Genomic DNA, 18,996 nt, shown 5'->3' with positions numbered 1-18,996 from the left:
CGGCCATATTCTTTTGTAACAAGAGAGGACTCACAGGAGCTTTGCTTTGTTAAGTTTATCCAATCCGCTATCGTATAAAATATCTATTGTATAAAATTTAATGGTAATTTATTTAGTTGCAAAGTCATTTAACCCTAAATGTTCCAGCAGGTTTGAAGTTTAGCCGAAACAACTCTTCATTCCATCCTCCTCAGTGCCTACCAATGGCCTCTCACCGAAAGCAGACTAATTGGCTTGGGCCGATGTGGTGGTATCTACGGCTGAAAATACCAGCGAACTTAAAAACAATAACTACTAACTAAACACACACGCGGCCATTTCTTCACAACCAAACACCAACAAGCTCTCTGTTTGCTGACGGGCCCCTTTGTACTCTTTACCTTGCGCTACGCTATATCATTTATTCTTATCGGCAAAGGCTCTTTCAAATGTCCCTTAATTTATTTACCTTTGTAGCTACAGCCCGTTATGGAAATTTCCAAATATTTTTGTTGTGAAAGACTTTTCACTCTAAACTTGGAAACTATTGAAACTATTTTAAATTACGCGTTAACATATCGTGCATGATGTCAATTCCGTATACTAATCCATAACTTAATATCAATCATTAATACCCACCAAAAAACACGTACACCTTGATTGATAAAATAATAAAAAAATAACGTATAATCATTGGAAAATGCTATTTAAGACTAAGGTCTTAATTTTCTGATGAAATTGCACATTTTTTTAGTTTTAACTCATATTTTTCCCTCAGAACAAAATAATGATGATTCGGAGTCGGGAGATCCCAGTCGCCGCGAGAGTACTTGGCCACCCGCTTCAGCTTCGGGTACCGCTTTTCCCATGCAGAACACGAGCCACGTCAAGTTTGAACCGCCTACGGTGCCAGTCATATTTGTCCTGGGTGAGTATCATTCATATATATTCAGTGTGGGCAGGGCACATAGCTCGACGGACAGATGGTTGTTGGGGCAGTTAAGTCCTCGAATGGCGACCACGTACTGGAAGACGCAGTGATGGTAGGCCCTCCACAAGATGGACCGATGATCTGGTCAAGATCGCTGGAATAGGTTGGGTGAGGGCAGCGCAGGACTTATCTTCATGGCGATCCTTGGGGGAGACCTTTGTCCAGCAGTGGACGTCTTCCGGATGAAATGTTTGGGATATATAAGCAAAATCCACAGAATGTTTATCTCAAAAAATTGGATTTACTCGCAAATAATTTAGACGAGTAAAGATTGTTTATATGCATATTGGATTAAGGTTGCCTCACCCACCCAACTCTCGTGCCCAAACAGGAATGCCTCTAGGCATTTGCATATATCATACACAATTAGTCTATGAATGTTAGTAACACCAGAACTTGGCGATAAACGTTTTATCAAGACTCTCAACAATGTTGTCCAAGCTGAGGTCAAGCTAAAAAACTGCCCAAAACTCTGGTAACCTCCTTTATTATAGGTAAATATTTTTAAACACAATCACAGATTATAAATACTCTACGATTTTACTATAACATTTACCAATTGTTCTATCTAGAAGTACGTTTCTGACGTTATTTTATTCTGAATAAAAACGCCTGTTGATTGTAGATAAATTCCCTATAAGTTTATTTGTACCAATCACGGTGGGAATGTTCGAGGGCATGGACTTTATTTTAGGTTACCAGCGTCCGAAGCAGACATTAATAAATATGAAATAGGAACTTTAAAAAAAATGTAGACAGTGATTCATGTGGGATTTTAAATGGGTATGAATTGCTGAAGGTAGCATCAGTATACTTGTTTGTCCTTTTATCCTGTACGAAATGAGTTCGTTCATTGAAAGGGATGATAAAACCTAACATTGAAAGTGTGAAAAAATGTAATCAGCAAAGGAACCAGTGTTTAAGGCATTCGGCGGTAAACTAGTTTTTTTAGTATGAGGGTGTTTCAGGAGGCCCTGGGAGCGGGAAGGTGACGCACTGTGATAACCTGATGCAGGAGCGTCGCGGCCTCGTCCACATCAACATGACAGATCTACTGCAGCAGTATGCTATAGGAAATGGTAAATTTGTAGCGTCCTACACTAAATTAAATTTAAAAGTATATTTGCAAACAGGAGCGTTAGAGAGTCATACAAATCAACATGACAGAACCTTTAAAACAATGAAAGATTAAGAAAACTGTGTAGTTTTTTATAACACAGTTTTTTTACGAATGAAACGGGTCACCTAATATTAAGTGATCCCCACCCCGCCAATTTTTGAAGTTACCCATGTCATATCGTACTGGAAACACTGCACAAGGTAGCTTATTCCACAGCTTGGTTGTACGTGGAATAGGTGCCTCGAAAACCACAAGTTCATGGAACACCAGACATCCGTGGTGGGGATAATATCCAGGTTTGAAGCGTGTCGTGTGGAGTTTGAATTCAGCGGCAGAAATCAGGTCACACAGTTGTTCGAAATAGTCCCTATGATGCGGAAGATGATACACAATGAAGCGACGTCTCTTCGCAACGCCAAGTGATCTAGTTCACAGGGTACTGGATCTCTGACAATTCGAGCAGCTCTCCGTTGCACGAGGTTAGAGATGAGAAGAGTACTCCATATGTGATCGGACCTGCCTTTTGTAGAGCGCTAGAATGTTTTATTTTTATGAAAACAAGGGACGAGGAGGACGTTCACTTGATGGTAATTGATATGCCCTACCCATTACAATAGAGTGCCTTTCAGTATTCTTGAAAAACACAAATATTCTGAGCGGCAATACAAGTGCGCTCGTCACCTTGAGACATAAGATGTTAAGTCTCATTTGCCCAGTAATTTCACTAGTTACGGCACCCTTCAGACAAAAACAAAGAAATGCTTACACATTACTGCTTCACGGCAGAAATGGGCGCCGGCATCCTGTGCAAAGGAGCCTCTCACTGGTGAATGTGTGCAAGGCATGGGCCTAGGTCCGGCTTGAAGTATTGCAATTCAACGGTGCAGAGTTTCATTCAGTTTTTAAATTTCATTCAATATTCTAGAAAGCTTGTAAAAACTGTAGCTACATATCTACTTTAATTCGTAAGTAAAAAAAGAGACTAAGCTGAAATCAAGCTGCCCAAATAGGAACTGTGAATTAGTTATAGCGAAGGGTGAAACGGGCGCACGCAAAACCTAGGAATAGACAACCACCCTATTATTGAAAACTATAATAAGATTGAATAAAGTATTTTCGTTTGTGAAGGCGAGTATCACATGTGAAAAGAATACGTTTATCTTGATAATGAATCCTAAAAATTAGTGAACCTTAGATAAAGGATTGGTCTCAACAAAAACAATAGTTTTTTTTATTACGACTACTATTCAATGCTTATGTGCGTGGCATCTTCACACTCAATGGCATCTTTCAAATATTGCTTTAAACATACGCTTCGTGTTATTTTATATAAAAATTAATAAAATACAAAATACTTACTGATGATATGTGATTCCAGCTTAACGGAATATGTGGCACGTCAACGTCACACACTGTTCGAGAGTGGCTCGACTACTTGGGCGTGCTATGAGTTATAGTGAACTAAACAAAATTAGTGAAACGGAATGACAAAAATATCAAACGCATTGTAAATATTAATTTGCAAACTGGTTGTCATCAAAATAAACCTCTCCAAACACACGTCAGTTGTCCGTTACCTCAGCAGCTAGCCATTACATTTGATTACAATGTCTATTATTTATATACAGGGCGTAATAGTTAAGTGTCACCAGGCGATTAATCCGTAACTATTGCAAATATCAAAAAACTTTATTTCATATCAAAAGTACGTTGTCTTATCAGAATAATAACATCTATAACGTTTTAAAAGTCAAACGGTGGCAAAAAAATAATGTTACATTATGTTAACATATTAGATATTATTGCAATTATAGTTAGAAGTATTGTTTAAGGATATCAATTTATTCAAACAAAGCACTTCTTATATATAAATATGTTTAGAATACTATGATTACATTACATTGAAACTATCATTACGTGGAAGCGTACCAAGAATACTGGCAGCATTTCCGCGTTGGATAGCTAGGCTGATCCGTTGACCGAAATAGCTGCCAGCGCTTGGGTTTCAAATAGCCCTATTGAGGCGCAAAGATATTACTTGTATATTTTCCGCGCTTCTGGGCCCCACGTGTCAAGTATCTCGACACCAAACGGTAAAAAAAAATGTATGACTCACTGAGACCGACATATTTGCGACGTTTGCTGTCTTCGGCAGTCGAAGCAGCAGCCCCAGCACCAACTGACGTAACTTAGATATGATAGGGAGCCAGAGTGTCAAAGCAAGTCGTGTCCCATACCAACGCCCTTCCCCGTGCCCAAGCCACCAGGGTCATTACATCAGGACGCTTGCCATCGCGGTGGGTAATTAACCCATTTGGCTCTAAAACACCTGGTATATTATTATTATAGAATTGTTTTGTTTTAAATAAAATGTAATCTTACAATAAAAAGGTATTTTTTGTGTTATAGGCATTTTTTTAGGGACAAGGAGGACAAACGAGCGTACCTGGTGTTAAGTGATCACCTCCGCCCACATTCCGCCCATGAGATGATCCGTTCCTGCGTTACCACTATGGGACCTGTAGACACACGCATAAATACGGACGCGGTTCTCAAAATCTACATGAAGCCAGAGAGTAGACAGGTCCCTACCCTCAAAATTGCCGAGACGCCGACAGCAGATCATATCATATCCTCCCTAACGTACACACATACCCCGGCATGAGGCAAAAAATTGTGCTCAATTTAGTACCCGGGGTACGCTAAATATGACGTATCTCTAGGTCGAGATATCTGGGTCTCCGTAAGGAAACACAAGGCCGGTTGCGCCATCTCAAGGTGGTAGTGGACGGCGTTTAAATTGGCATTGCATGGATGTTATGAGCCAAAAACATTTTTTTGGCTTTTTTTCTTGGAATAACGGCCTCAACGGGAGAGTGTTATATCTATACCCTTGGCTTGACCCACAAAGCACCGCATTAATAATTAACAATACCTTTCTTCGTCCATGACAGTTCAGCCTTGTATAAGTAAAACTGTAAATACACAAGTAATACGCGGGTAGCGTGAGAAGTGACCAGGTGTTGAGGACGGACCACCTTCGCCAGAACATCTGGTAACGTTTCGAGAGTATATACTTTGTTTTATTAATTTAGTGGCGCTTGTTAGTATTTAATTAATATTAATTCTATTTATTGACCGATATCAAGTTAATTTTGTTGTATTCTATTTTGGTCTTTAAGACTCATTATTAATTAAAGGCAGCGGGTTCGAGTCCCGCATCGTTCATAAAATTTTATTTTCATATTTTATTTGTGTAATTAATCCCAGAAGTGAGGGTTATCACTTTAAAAACATTGCATAGTTTAGAATTGCAAGAGCGACATCTCGTGTGAATTTCCTAATATGCAAATGTTGGAGTTGAGCAGGTTATCAACTGTAAAGTAGGTCCTGTACATGAAGCTACAACCTGAGAGTCGCACAAAGCATACAAGATTTTATCAACGATACATCACTCGAACGGTTGGCTCAATTGAAAGAGTGCTGGCAGGGACCCGAGAGGCCGCGGGTTCGATCATAAATATAAAGCATCATTCATAAATTTTGTTTTTAAATTTTATTTGTATAATTTAAATTTGCTCTGTCATATATATTTAATGTAATAAAATTATACAAGTGTGAGAATAGCTGGTATTCGAGGATATCGTAAATGGACCAAGTCTTAATCACAATCAATTCACATACATTAATGATTGTTTTAAATTATGCAATTATCTTATTACGCTTACAACATAATATAATCTTAACAGCTCAGATATAAATAGATTTAAGTAAGACATTCTCTTTTAATACCTAAGAACTAACCAATTTTGTGACTCGTAGCGCCAGTCATATTGTGCTGTCAAAAGTTAGAACTAACCATGGAAAAAAATAATTAACTTTATGGTTGCTAAGATATACAAATACCCAAACTTTGACGTCGACATTATGAATCATTTCATTACTACTCTGGTGGGTTGTTTTAAGACCATTCACGGGCACGCCATTTGATGCCGCTCCGTTTGGGGCGGCGCCATTGGGAGCGATGTAAAAATTTTAGCACACTCACGGGCGCGCCAACGCGCCATGCCATTTCGTATAGACAGTGACACTAGCGGTCGGTGATTTCGTATCAATAATTTCCCTTTTGAAAAAGGATGATGAGTTTAATACAACTGCCATAGCTGTTTGTTTGTGTATAAAACAAAAACCACAAAGAGAAAATTTAGCCACAAATGTAATTTCCTAAATTTCGAAATAAACTCAATTACGAACTTCCGATTACTCATCATTATGCAGCAAAGAATATAATACTCTCTGATGATGCAGTGTGCAACCGTGCGTATTATTCAGCAACTCGAAGCGGTATGAGACAAATGGCGCGCGGGCTTTCGCATTCACGAGCGGGAAAAACGGCTCGGCGTGCTCTACCGCCTGGTTTTCACACTCGCGAGCAAGCCACACCGACCGGACGAGCCGATGGAGTTTCAATCGTTTGGAATTCCATGTTTTCTTAACACTCTACTTGGATTGCTGGGATTTTGACATTCACAAGCGGTTTTTTGAGAGTTCACGAGCCGTTCGGAGCGATGGCGTGCCCGTGGCTTTATGTATTCGGTGAAATTAACATTTTAAACAACATCTTTCATTAGTATTGTATTGTATTATATAGCCTACACCTCCTACCGAATAACCAAATCGTTTGTAAATAATTAAATAGATTATTATTTCTTATGTATATGACCGCGAGTAACGCAGAGCTGCTCGAATTGTCGAGGACCCAGTGCTCTGTGAATTTCTAGATCACTTGGCGTGGTTATGTATATGACCGCGAGTAACGCAGAGCTGCTCGAATTGTCGAGGACCCAGTGCTCTGTGAATTTCTAGATCACTTGCCGTGGCGTAGAGACGTCGCTTCATTGTGTCTCTTCTGCCTCATTTATCACGGGGAGTGTTCTGAAGAGCTGTTTCATCTGATTCATGTCGCCGAATTGCACTTTCACATGAAACGCCACAAATTAGGATATTATCCCCACCATCTGGGTGTGTGGCGTTTTCAAGGAACTTTCTTCCGCGCACTATAAAAAATGGCTTGCTTGTGCGGTGTTTCCGGGACGATACGACATGGGTACCTTCAAAAAAGCGCGTACACTTTCCTTAAAGGCCGGCAACGCTCTTCCTCTGGTGTTGCAAGATAATGTGGGCGGCGGTGATCACTTAACATAACGACCCGTACGCTCGTTTTTACTCCTCTTCCATATAAAAAGGGAAAATATACCTGATACCAGTGATTTTCGCGTAGCAGTTAGTTGAAATGTATTATTATACCAGCATAACTTTGAAAGTTTAATTCTTAATACTTAATTAATAAAGTTTAATACTTAATTCGATCGCTCCAAATAAGCTCAGGCAGACAGACGTTTTGTGGGTATTTATGCCTGCTGCATTACGAGCTACATCAGAACCATCGCGACACTATCGTATCGATTAATATGAGGATTATTCTTAAAAAAAAGTGATATAAGTTTGGTCCAACTTCAACCAGAAACTTAGTTATATTTGAGGTGATAATGTGTCACGTGCACTCAGAGTCACTCAGAGTGCGAATAAATGTAAATTTATCGAAAAGGTTGTAATTTTCAATTAACTCCTTCTTTATACAAAACATTTATACTTCAGTGATAATAATTATTCAATTTAATTTATAAAAGTATGCAATTTTTCATCAATGTTTTCTTATCAAGCAAATTTATCGTCCGTAAACTGACTTTACAAACATCCACTATTTTTGCGAATTCGTCGCCTTTTAGAATAATATATATCAGAAAAAAAAATTCTTATGTGCTTTCAGAATCTTTAGTTTATTTCTCAAATACTGTTTATATTAATTGTCTAGAACTTTATTTTATTTTGCTTTAGTCGACAAACCAACAATATTTATCCACTAATGTAAAAATATCAACAAGGAGCCTTAAAACGAAAGACACATAGCAAAAATATCAATAACTGGCATGTACAAAAGATAAATGTCACCGTTTAATGACAAGATCTTATCAATCCATAGTTATAGACAATATAGTTATGGTCCAATGCTATCTGTCAATATTTAGAACTGTTGCACCATAGCAACTATTATTGTTTATTGTTTAAACTTTATCGTCTTCAAAACCTGTCCCATCTGGAAAGTCCATGATTTTTTCCGCCGAAGGAATCGCCTTATATTACAGGTATAGTTTTGCTTTATATTGTAAATCTAAGTTGTCCATGATGCCAATAGTTCTAAAGCAGCTCAAGAAGAAATCTGCCCAGATCTGCATCGGTTAGCAATAGCGTTCTTTCAATTTGCAGGAACTTCCTTCGTATTTGAAAATCCTTTACTTAAACATCATCCTAATACTTTTTTGTTACATTTTTAACCATTTCTTACGTTACTTCTGTTGTAGGTGTTTAAATGACCTTATTATTAACTTATTAAGAAATACTGGGCGCTAATTAATTTTTTGACAACAGCCTACACAGGCTGCAAACAATATTTAAATTAAGAAAAGCATTAAAATTTTAAAAACCGAAATTATTATTTGTCCAACTTTGTAAGCCAGTGTTAACTTTTTCTGGTGCCAAAGAGTCATTCAATTAAAAGCCTTACGAACCACTGATTGATTAGCAGCGAGTATTTGGCCCTATTTTATGATGCCAAAGTCTTTCCCCCTTATTCATAATGGTCCGCTAACTTTAAACAGCCGCTAAGGAGTGTTTTTTCTCATTCTGACTTAGGTCAATCGAAGAAGACAGAGCGAGAATTAGCAATGCTTTAAGTTAGCAGACTATTATGAATAAGGGGGTTTGTTGTTAACCAAAGTGCTCATTTAATATAATATTTTTTGTCAGTAGATTTGCAAGATTTCGGTATATTGTCGAGCAAGACAGTCACTGAAGTGTTGATGCTGGAGATGAAGATGGCACCAAGCGCGAAGGCCTATCTGGTCTCCGGCTATCCTCGCTCCATGAGGGATGTTGCGGAGTATTCTGATAAGGTAATACATGTCATATGTTAGATGTGAATCCTACTTTCGATAACTTAAGATTCATTTATTCATTCATTTACCAGTGGGGGAGGCTCCTTTGCACAGAATGCCGGCTAGATTATAATACCTACCACAATGGAGCCTTTTTCAGCAGTGAAGCAGTAATGTAGAAGGATTACTTGTGTTTCAGTCTGAAGGGCGCCGCAGTTAGTCAAATTACTGGGTAAATGAGACTTAACATCTTATATCTCAATGTGACGAGCGCAGTTTTTTTTTTTATTATGAAAAATAGAATTACAATTTATTATTATATAACAGGCCAAAAACCACAGAGGTTTGTCCGGCATATTAGAAGAAATACTATTATCGTCTACAATAAATATTAATATTAACTTATAAATACACAGTTGTAGTGCCGCTTAGAATTTTTGGGTCTTTCAAGAATCGTAAGCGGCACTGCATTACAATAATGGGCACGGCGTATCAATTACTATCAGCTGAACGTCCTGCTCGTCTCGTCCCTTATTGTCGTAAAAAAATTTAAAGAGAACTCTTTGCGCTAGCCATCGGTCTGTTATTTTTAGTATTAAAACAAGAAAGATCATTGATAATTAAGAATGTTTTTGGGATTATTTAACAACAATACGCATTCCCCATTGATCAAAAGCTACATCACATTCGTCTGTACTTTCTGCTAAGATTATTGTAATTTACAATGTTGTTGTTGCAATAATCTAGGAAGAGATTGTCTGATACTACATCACATTCGTCTCTTCTTTTTGCTTAGATTACCGTAATTTACAATGTTGTTGTTGCAATAATCTAGGAAGAGATTATCCAATAGCATGATCTTTAGCTCAAACCTCTCGCAACCATAACATCGGCACGCCATGATATCCACTTTAAAGATTAAAAGAACCTACAAATTATTATGTATAATAAAAATTAAAACATTAACAGGCAGGAAATGAGGTCATATTTATGATAGCTCACCTTTCTCGACGGTATCATTATAAAATTGAAACTAACAACTTAATCATCTTTGAAGTGAATACTTATTTAGCGGCGTTGAGCACTTTTCTTGAGATGTGTATAAAATATTAAACTCGTGTCAGGGACTCGTCGAAATTCGTAATACAGTCGTTGAAATTATGGACGAAAGTTAATTTTTCTGAGAGATAAACTTTTTAATGTAAAATAATTGTAATAGTTCTTGAAATGTTACATTTCTTATGTAATATAAATGGTCATTTTTGTGTAGGTAATGCTAGTACTATTATGCTGATAAATAAAGTAATTCGTGCGAAATTATTCCCTTACCATTCTAAAATATTCAAGCCGGCACTCCCGGTGAGCAACACGTTTTTTTTTCAATACAGTTGTTACATGGCGTAAATTCAGAGACTAGGAGGTTAACTATGATTAGAAAATTAAATCATTTGCATAGGTATCTTTTTTTACGTGGCTGTAACTTTCTTTTACGAGCTCGATCATTACTTTTAATTTATAAGTCAACTTATAATTTTTAAGTAGTAATTAAAACGTAGATATCCATCCCTACTCTGTGGTAGTAAGGACTTTTCGTACATAGAATAAAATTGGATATATTTAATACGAGAAAAAACTAATACGTTTTCAAATAGAATTCTTTTTTTTATATTGTTGTTTATCTTATTTAATTTGTAGTTTAAATTTAATTAATCTCACATCAACAAACATCATCACATCACATTATACAATCAGATTTTTTTGTGTTCTTAATTAATTATTTGTTATTTTTCTTTTAATTTATTCGCGTGTATGTTTTAGTTGCCACTGTTAAATTATTATATTATTAATATGATTACATAAATATGTTATTGTCATAGTTCTGTGTTCTGTGGTTAATCCAAACGAGCTGTCATTAACAAGCCCGGGCCGAAGACGAGTGTTTTTAATGTCACGAACTATTTTCCACCCTTATAACACAATATACTTAGTCTGGCCATAAATACTGCTACAATTAAAAATAAACAAAATATTACAGTTGAATTTGGAAACCGGCATTTTTAAATACATTAATTACGCCAATACACTGTACAAAAATTTTTCGATATTAAAATGGAATGGGGTGATAAAGAGAACCGAATCGCTATGATTGGATTACACAAAGTAGGTATGCAGCCAAATGCAATTCTTAAAACTCTCCATATGCTTGGTATTAGTAAAATGTTTGTGTACCGGGCTATTAATAGGTACAATGAGACCTCTGTTACTGACATAAAAAGATCTTACCGTCCAAGTATCGTTCATACGGAAAAGGTGGTCAATGCAGTAAGGAAAAGAATTCGATGAAATCTGCAATAGAATTCTTTTTTTCTTTGTTTCAGTATTTATGGCAAGACTAGGTACATACTATTTTATATCAACATTTTTGTTTACTGTATTATCATGTTAAACAAATGATTGGAACCTCTACAACCTAAAGCTGTATTAAAAATCTTATTAAGTAGGTATGTTGTTCAATGAACTGATTTTTTCACAAATCATTCCCCATTTGATTAATCGATTGTCTGATAGTATATAGGTAACCGAACTGTGCCAAGGGCAACCACCAAATTAAAAGACGCTCTTTTCGTGTTTGTATTTTGAAGGATTTTGTTATAATTTCGTTTTATTAAGTCGTCCGTGTACTTCTATAAATCTACAGAAAAATATCATGTCTACTATTTAAGTAAAAAGACGATTTCAAGATTCCCGACTGTAACTTAAAACTATATAAATATTTTTAATTAGTAATACTATATGCAGTTTCGGGGTCAGTTGATGGATAATTTTTACGAGAAATTGTGACTATTTTGCTAAACGCGTTAAATTAAAAGTATTGCAATTAAATTCTTTGTATTATTTTTCCTATAGTAGACACGTTATAATAATATGATCTTTAGATGACTTTCAAAAAAAATTTTCCTAAACAAAAATGGCCGCCGCCAAGCCAATTAAATACTAATTATATTCTGTTTTCAAAAGCGTTGCGCTTTATGGCTCTTACAACCAAGAGCAATTAATAGTAAATCCGATAAAATATTCATTTTGGTGTTTCTGATTAGGGATACGTAGATATTGGTAGTTTTTTGACGGCTGTCTTGCCGTGTCCACGGGGTCATGGTACGAGGGGCACCCTGAAATGATCGGGAATAGAATATTTCTGATTGAGTTACAATAAAACCTTTTTTAGAATTTGAATACTGGCCTCTTAGGACCTTTTCGCTCCCGCAGCGTGTCAAAGAAAATGGTCGCTACGTTTGTCTCGAAAACGAAGCATGTTGCTACAATTCCTTTACAGGATCGCAGAACGGTTACCGCTGAGTGGTATATCACGGTTTGTTTGCCAGTAATGATAGCCGAACTCCGAAAAAATAACCCGAAACGTCGCATCATCTTACATCACGAAAATTCGGCTCGGAAAACAAATGATTTTTTGAAGCAGGAAAACGTTGAGCTGATGGGCCATCCTCCGTACAGTCCTGACCTGCGCTAAAACGATTTTTTTTACATTCGCTAGAATGAAAGGTTTATTACTTGGTCAACGGTTTGAAGACCCCGAAGCAGCTGTGGAAGTGTACAAATCAGCCATTTTGTCAATATCAACTTCAGACTGGAATTACTGTTTTAGTGATTGGTTTGCACGAATGGAAAAGTGCATTAAGTTGAAAGGAGAATACTTCAAAAAACAATAAAATACAATTTAGCTATACCGTGCATGTGATTTTTCTTATTCCCGATCATTTCAGTGTGCCCCTCTAGCATAGGAAGGCTTGCCGTGTTCTCTTGTCCACTGGAGTTTGATATTATCTTTCCGGCTCTCGCCTCTCCCGATCATATAGAGAAGGGAACGACCCGCCCCACGTCGCCACCACAAGCAGTGGCATTTAAGCGGATTGAAAGTTTCATTATTAGTTTGGTTTTCAATTAAAGCGTGATTGTTAGTTCTTTTGAAGTTATACTTTTTTTGATATATATACATTTATAGAAATACATATTTTACAAAATGTGAACAAAAAATATACTTCTTTAGGCGCGTTTTGAAAAATTTATGAGAGTGAAATTTTAAGACGCTCAGGCATCACTTTAACACAAAAGTATCAGGGTGAAGTTGATTCCTAAAATTTTATGACGTTTGCGGCATTCGTGTTTTTTTTTTGGTTTCTTCGTCCATTATTAGAACAGGCAAAGGATTCTAGCCCATACAGCCGTATTCGTTTTTTAATAATTAATTGTCAAAGCCATCTTTGCAAGATTTTTACAATAATGTTCTTTCTACAAACGTAGGATAGCAGGAGGAATAAATAATTTTAAGGATTTGTTACGCCAAAGAAGTATAACTTATTGCGTGCATACATAAGTACAAACACACTTTTTTTTACTATAACATATTAATTTTTTAATTTAATTAATTGCACACACATAGTGCAATGTGTCATTATAAGACAAATGTCTCCTGCACAATGCATCTCTTTACTGCGACTAATGTTAATTGAATACTACTTCAATTTGTGTGCACTCTATGTTCATTTCCCCAAAGTACTGCAATACTGTTCATCACGTCTAGCTTGGCAATATTTTCTGAAGAGCAATCGCCCTTTCTTCCAAGGATTAAGTAACATTTTACTCTGAGTTTTTTTTTATTAACAAGGTCTACACACTGTCTACATACTGCTAACAAAACCGTCACTTGAATTATGTTATTTTTATGGAATAGGAGGACAAACGAGCGTATGGCTCACCTGCTGTTAAGTGATCACCGCCGCCCACAATCTCTTGCAACACCAGAGGAATCACAGGAGCGTTGCCGGCCTTTAAGGAAGGTGTACGCGCAGGTGTATGTATCACTAATTAATGTCCAAAGATTATTAGTTTGGTTTTTATTTCTGTATATTATTCGTTATTTTTCATATTTTGGTTTTTTTTGCACAAAATAAATTTGAAAACAAAATTTATGAACGATGTGGGACTCGAACCCGCGGCGTTCCGTGCGAGCGCTCTTTCCACTGAACCAACCGTTGGAGTGACGTATCGTTGATAAATCTTGTATGTTTTGTGCAGCTGTCAGGTATGTATGCTTTTATTAGCTTGTTATGTATCTATGTAAGGGAATCTTTGATTTGAAACGTCGGATTGAAGTGAAACTTTCTACACTAATCAAGAACGATGACAATGCAATAATTTCAATATTAACTCCCACTTTTATTAGATTAGTATGTGTATGTTTTTATTAGGTGTATGTATTTTTTTACAATTACATATTATTTTTCATTAATCACACTAATACTTATTTAAACTTATTTTGTACATTAAATTTGGGTTTCTTTTAGAGCGTGTACATTTTTGTTTTTTTTTTTAATGTTTTATTTATAACTTGTTTACTCGACCTTCTATTTAATTTATAATATTATTGGTCTATCTATCATGAAACACAAATAGTAGACTGTATCTAATATTTGTGTGTCATATAAATTTTAAAGAATTTGATTTTCAACATTACTATTACAAAATTTTAAATCAATTATTATCATAAATAATCATCAATTAAACTTAAATAATCAAATTCAAATATTAATATTCAAATAACAATGGCGAAATAATTGTTGAGTTAATTATTCAGCGTATAAAAAGGTCACTATTACGAATTTACATATTATAAATTCATAAGATTTTTCAGACTTCTATTTAATCCTGGTTAAGTCAGGGAAAAAACTCAATTAAAAAAAGGATCTCAAATGTCTTTTTCTTAAGAAGCAGCCATTTGACCACAGAATACTATTACTCTAATGAGCATTTGACTATAATTGAAATGTCAGTATTTATCTATTTTGGCTTGGACTTATGTCTTTAGACCAAGTAGATTTACTTATTATATCTATTCTGTTACTTACTTAAAATTACTTTGTCTGTCTTGCATACTAATGCTTTGATTTCCTATATGATAAGCCTTCAAAAATACAATAAAAATGGCACGAACGCATATAAACTACCACTGACCACTCACTATGCTGCAGACCACCAAGAAAAATAATATTATCTCTTAATGTCTCGTCACTCTTATGTCATTTGTGTTTGTTAGTTCATAGTTGGCGCGCGTTCTTTTGTGTATTTCCTGGTTATTTTCCGTGTTAATTTTTTGACATGATGTCATTATGAATAATTTATTTTATCATGAGAATTCTGCTCTAAGGTTGTATTTAAGAAATGGTGACGCTTTTATATTAGATAGGGGATTCAGAGATAGTATCAGTTTATTAGAAAACTATGGCTATAGAGCATTTATGCCAGAATCACTGTTATAAGGTGAACACCAGTTGACAACAGCTCAAGCCAATCAAAGTCGTTGTGATACCATTTGCAGATGGGTGGTGGCACTTCCACCACCCAATGCAATGGATATTTCAAAAGAGATTACAAAATACTAAGACAAGAATATTTCAATATATCATTCCTCACATGATTTATTCAATAGGTTTTGGTGTTCCAAATCGCCTGGTGGCTTCTATATACTCTATAGATTATTATACATGTAAAAATACTGTGTATATTTTGTTTTATTTCATAAGATGCTATTTGGTCAGTGCTAACCTCAAAAACTTCAAACTGAAATATATTTATTTGTAGACTTTCTACAGTCTTATTCTTAGCGTCAATCAACTCAGCAATACAAGCTCTATATTATTACATATTTTTCATACTAATACGCTCAAGAAGAAGTTAACAAAAATTTGTATGGAGGTTCGCCATTGTTCTTTCAACACTTCGGAGAAGTCGAGCTTTAATGGGAAATAGCAATAACCACTCTTTTATATTTACAGATTCAGCAATTTAAATTTTTAGTTACAATTTATGCAAATCAATAAAACTTAATGTAGTTAAAGAAAACCTCATCGTCATCAGCCGGAAGACGTCCACTGCTGGACAAAGGCCTCCCCCAAAGATCTCCACGTGGACCGGTCCTGCGCTGCCCTCATCCAACGTAGTCCGGCGATCTTGACCAGATCGTTGGTCCATCTTGTGGACGGTCTACCAACATGCGTCTTCGTGGTACGTGGTCACCATTCGAGGACTTTACTGCCCCAACAGCCATCTGTCCGTCGAACAATGTGCCCTGCCCACTGCCACTTTACTTTCGCAATCATTTGAAACATAGAAAACGTCATCTAGTTATAAAAATATAGTTATCATCATCATATTCTTATGGTAGCTTTTCTGAGTTTTCTCCAACCGGCTTGATTATTTGGCGCTGCGTAGAGATGTGGGTTCTCTCTACATCTTGCAGCGCATGTATCACGGGGTGTGCTCAGAGAGTTGATATCAACAGCAGAATTCCACCATCAGATATTACGTCAAAATGCGAAATTCTAACCGCATCAACTTAGGAGAATCTTTTTACCTTGCACAGCCACTTTGTGCAATCATTTGCCAGTTGCAGTTTCACGAACCGATACGACTTAGGGGCCTTCAAGTTTAGGACATACCTTAAAGGCTGGCAGCGCGCCTCTTGAGCTCTGATATTGCTCTTGTCTGTTTGCCCATTCTTCTATCACAAAAGTGCCCATATGACAAGGTTTCTTCCCTGTTCCAATGCATTGGGATGATTGTGCAAATACACTGCGGAACTCGAGCTTACCCTTAGGGGTGACAAGGCTATTGCAGACCACGCTGACACAAGGCGAGTTCCTAAATATCTACAATAAACACAACCTTTTAATATCTTTGCATGTGTGTGTAGGTTTTCCTGTGATGTTTTCGTTAGCCACACCATAAGATCGTCGAATAATACATGAATTTGAAATTTGAAAAAGCCTTCGAATTCGAAAACCAGTGGCTCTCTATTTTGATAATTACAATTATAGTATCGATTGTATATGGAATATTCTAGAAGTAATGTTAACTATCACTTATGGTTGCATATTTAATGTTCAGCTGTTAGCGAATAGCGTGGCGTGGTTTATTAGATACCTATTATGATATGGATGCTACATGCAACCGAATACATTGTAATTTTTCAATGAATCTCTGCGCGTTTTATAAATATATATCTAATATATAAAATTCTCGTGTAACGGTGTGCGGGACCGAACTCCTCGAAACGGCTTGGCTCTCTAGAAACTATCCGCATAAATAAGTGATTCGTTTGGCATTTTTTATATAAGATGGGTAAAAAGTCAAGAAGAGGGAGTGGTGAGGCAGCCGCCCATGGACACCTGCTGTACTGTACAAAAAAAGAATGCTGGGAGAGTTTCTTGCGCCGCTTCTTCTCTCTCAGAGCGCCATTTGTTACCGAAGCGGTAGTAGTATCTAGTAGTTATTAGAAATGACATCAAAAAGAATTCTAAAGGAATCAATTTTGAGAAAATAAATGCTTTTTATGCCTTTATGCCTTTTATGCCGGCCTTTAAGGTGGGAGTATGCTCTTTTCTTGAAGGTCTCTAACTCTCTAAGTCGTATCGGTTCGGGGAAACAGCACCCGGTATGATTATTACTGGTTGATTCCACAAAGTGGCTGTACGAGGCAAGAAATTTCTTGTTGTGGAATTAACTAGTTATTTACTTGTGCAGATTCAAACAATGAACGGCGTGGTTCTGGTCAGCTGGCGACAGCGAGTGTTGGAGAAACAGATCGAGTATGGTGCGAGGCTGGGCCACGTGGTCCTCAGTCTGGCCAGGATGGAACTCAACAACTTCTACAAGAACGTGATGCCCGTCGCCGACTACTTCGACCAGAGCAACATGCTCATTGCAGTAAGTGTGACACTAGCGATTCTTGCATGCATATTAATGTCTTGTGTACTAACTTTATAACATCACCATCTAGACGTATAAATGATGTATCGGCCGTTTTCAATAACGGATCTCTAGTTACGTATTTATTGCTATCACCGTTAAATGACAAGATCTTATCTTTTCATAGTTATGTCCAATATAGTTATATTATTAGTTAAAATCCACAGCTATCTGTCCATAGGTCATTGATATGTAAGTAAGCGTTAAAGGATAGATTTGTCTACCTCTAGTAAGTTAAACTAAGGTTATTGAAAACGGCCGTAAGTTAATATCATCGGCCGAAAAATATCACCTAATACCTCATCGTAAAATTAAAAATTCGTAAACGCTTTTTGATGACGGCGTGCCTGAGTCATGGTACAAGTTCAATAGAACCAACAAAAGCTTCGCATTTTGAATAATGTAGTAGAAGACAGCACGGGCGGGTAATATTGGATGAGGTACAGACTTCAAACTTGGAACACGGTCGTTTACGAATCAAATATTAAAGTTAAACTTTACTTTGTCATACTAATGTGACAAATCTATATTTACTAGATTGAGCCTCAATATACCGGGGCTTCGGTCCATAGAAACGTCTAGTATATCTATTTTTTTTTATGACATTACGGGACAAGACAAGTAGGACGTTCAGCTGATGGTAATTGATGCCCTGTCCATTACTATGCAGTGCCGCTCAGGATTCTTGAAAAACCAAAAAAATTCAGAGCGGTACTACAATTGCGCTGGTCACCTTGAGACATAAGATGTTAAGTCTCATTTGCCCAGTAATTTCACTAGCTACGGCGCCCTTCAGACCGAAACACAATAATGTTTACACATTTATGCTTCACGACAGTAATAGGCGCCTTTGTGATACCCATAATCTAGCTGACATCCTGTACAAAGGAGCCTCCCACTGGTCACTGGACTGGATCTGGACACTTATTATCGCGGCGAGAGCGAGAGCTCGTTTATTATGTGCTGCTAATGATATAAGAGATACTAGATTGACCACTGTAAAGACCTGCCGAGTTTAGATAGGATCGAGATTGAAAGTCATAAAGTCGAACGAAGTAAGAACGTGAAAGAGCATATACCGGCAAAGC

General features: G+C 36.7%; 1 protein-coding gene across 1 annotated transcript in view; it reads left to right on the top strand.

The window, feature by feature from the left end:
• The window catches only part of LOC126979893 (uncharacterized), a 60,688-nt gene that overhangs the window by 3,081 nt on the left and 38,611 nt on the right, over nt 1-18,996 (top strand). Inside the window, exons 2-5 of the mRNA XM_050829470.1 lie at nt 758-907; nt 1,939-2,049; nt 8,961-9,103; nt 17,684-17,866. Of these exons, the coding sequence (XP_050685427.1) occupies nt 758-907; nt 1,939-2,049; nt 8,961-9,103; nt 17,684-17,866 (587 nt within the window). The remainder of the gene's footprint in view (nt 1-757; nt 908-1,938; nt 2,050-8,960; nt 9,104-17,683; nt 17,867-18,996) is intronic.

Source organism: Leptidea sinapis, chromosome 4, assembly GCF_905404315.1.
Source record: "Leptidea sinapis chromosome 4, ilLepSina1.1, whole genome shotgun sequence".
Classification (NCBI taxonomy): Eukaryota; Metazoa; Arthropoda; class Insecta; order Lepidoptera; family Pieridae; genus Leptidea; species Leptidea sinapis.
The sequence above is the reverse complement of the archived record's forward strand: the minus strand, read 5'-3'. Positions and strand labels throughout refer to the sequence as shown.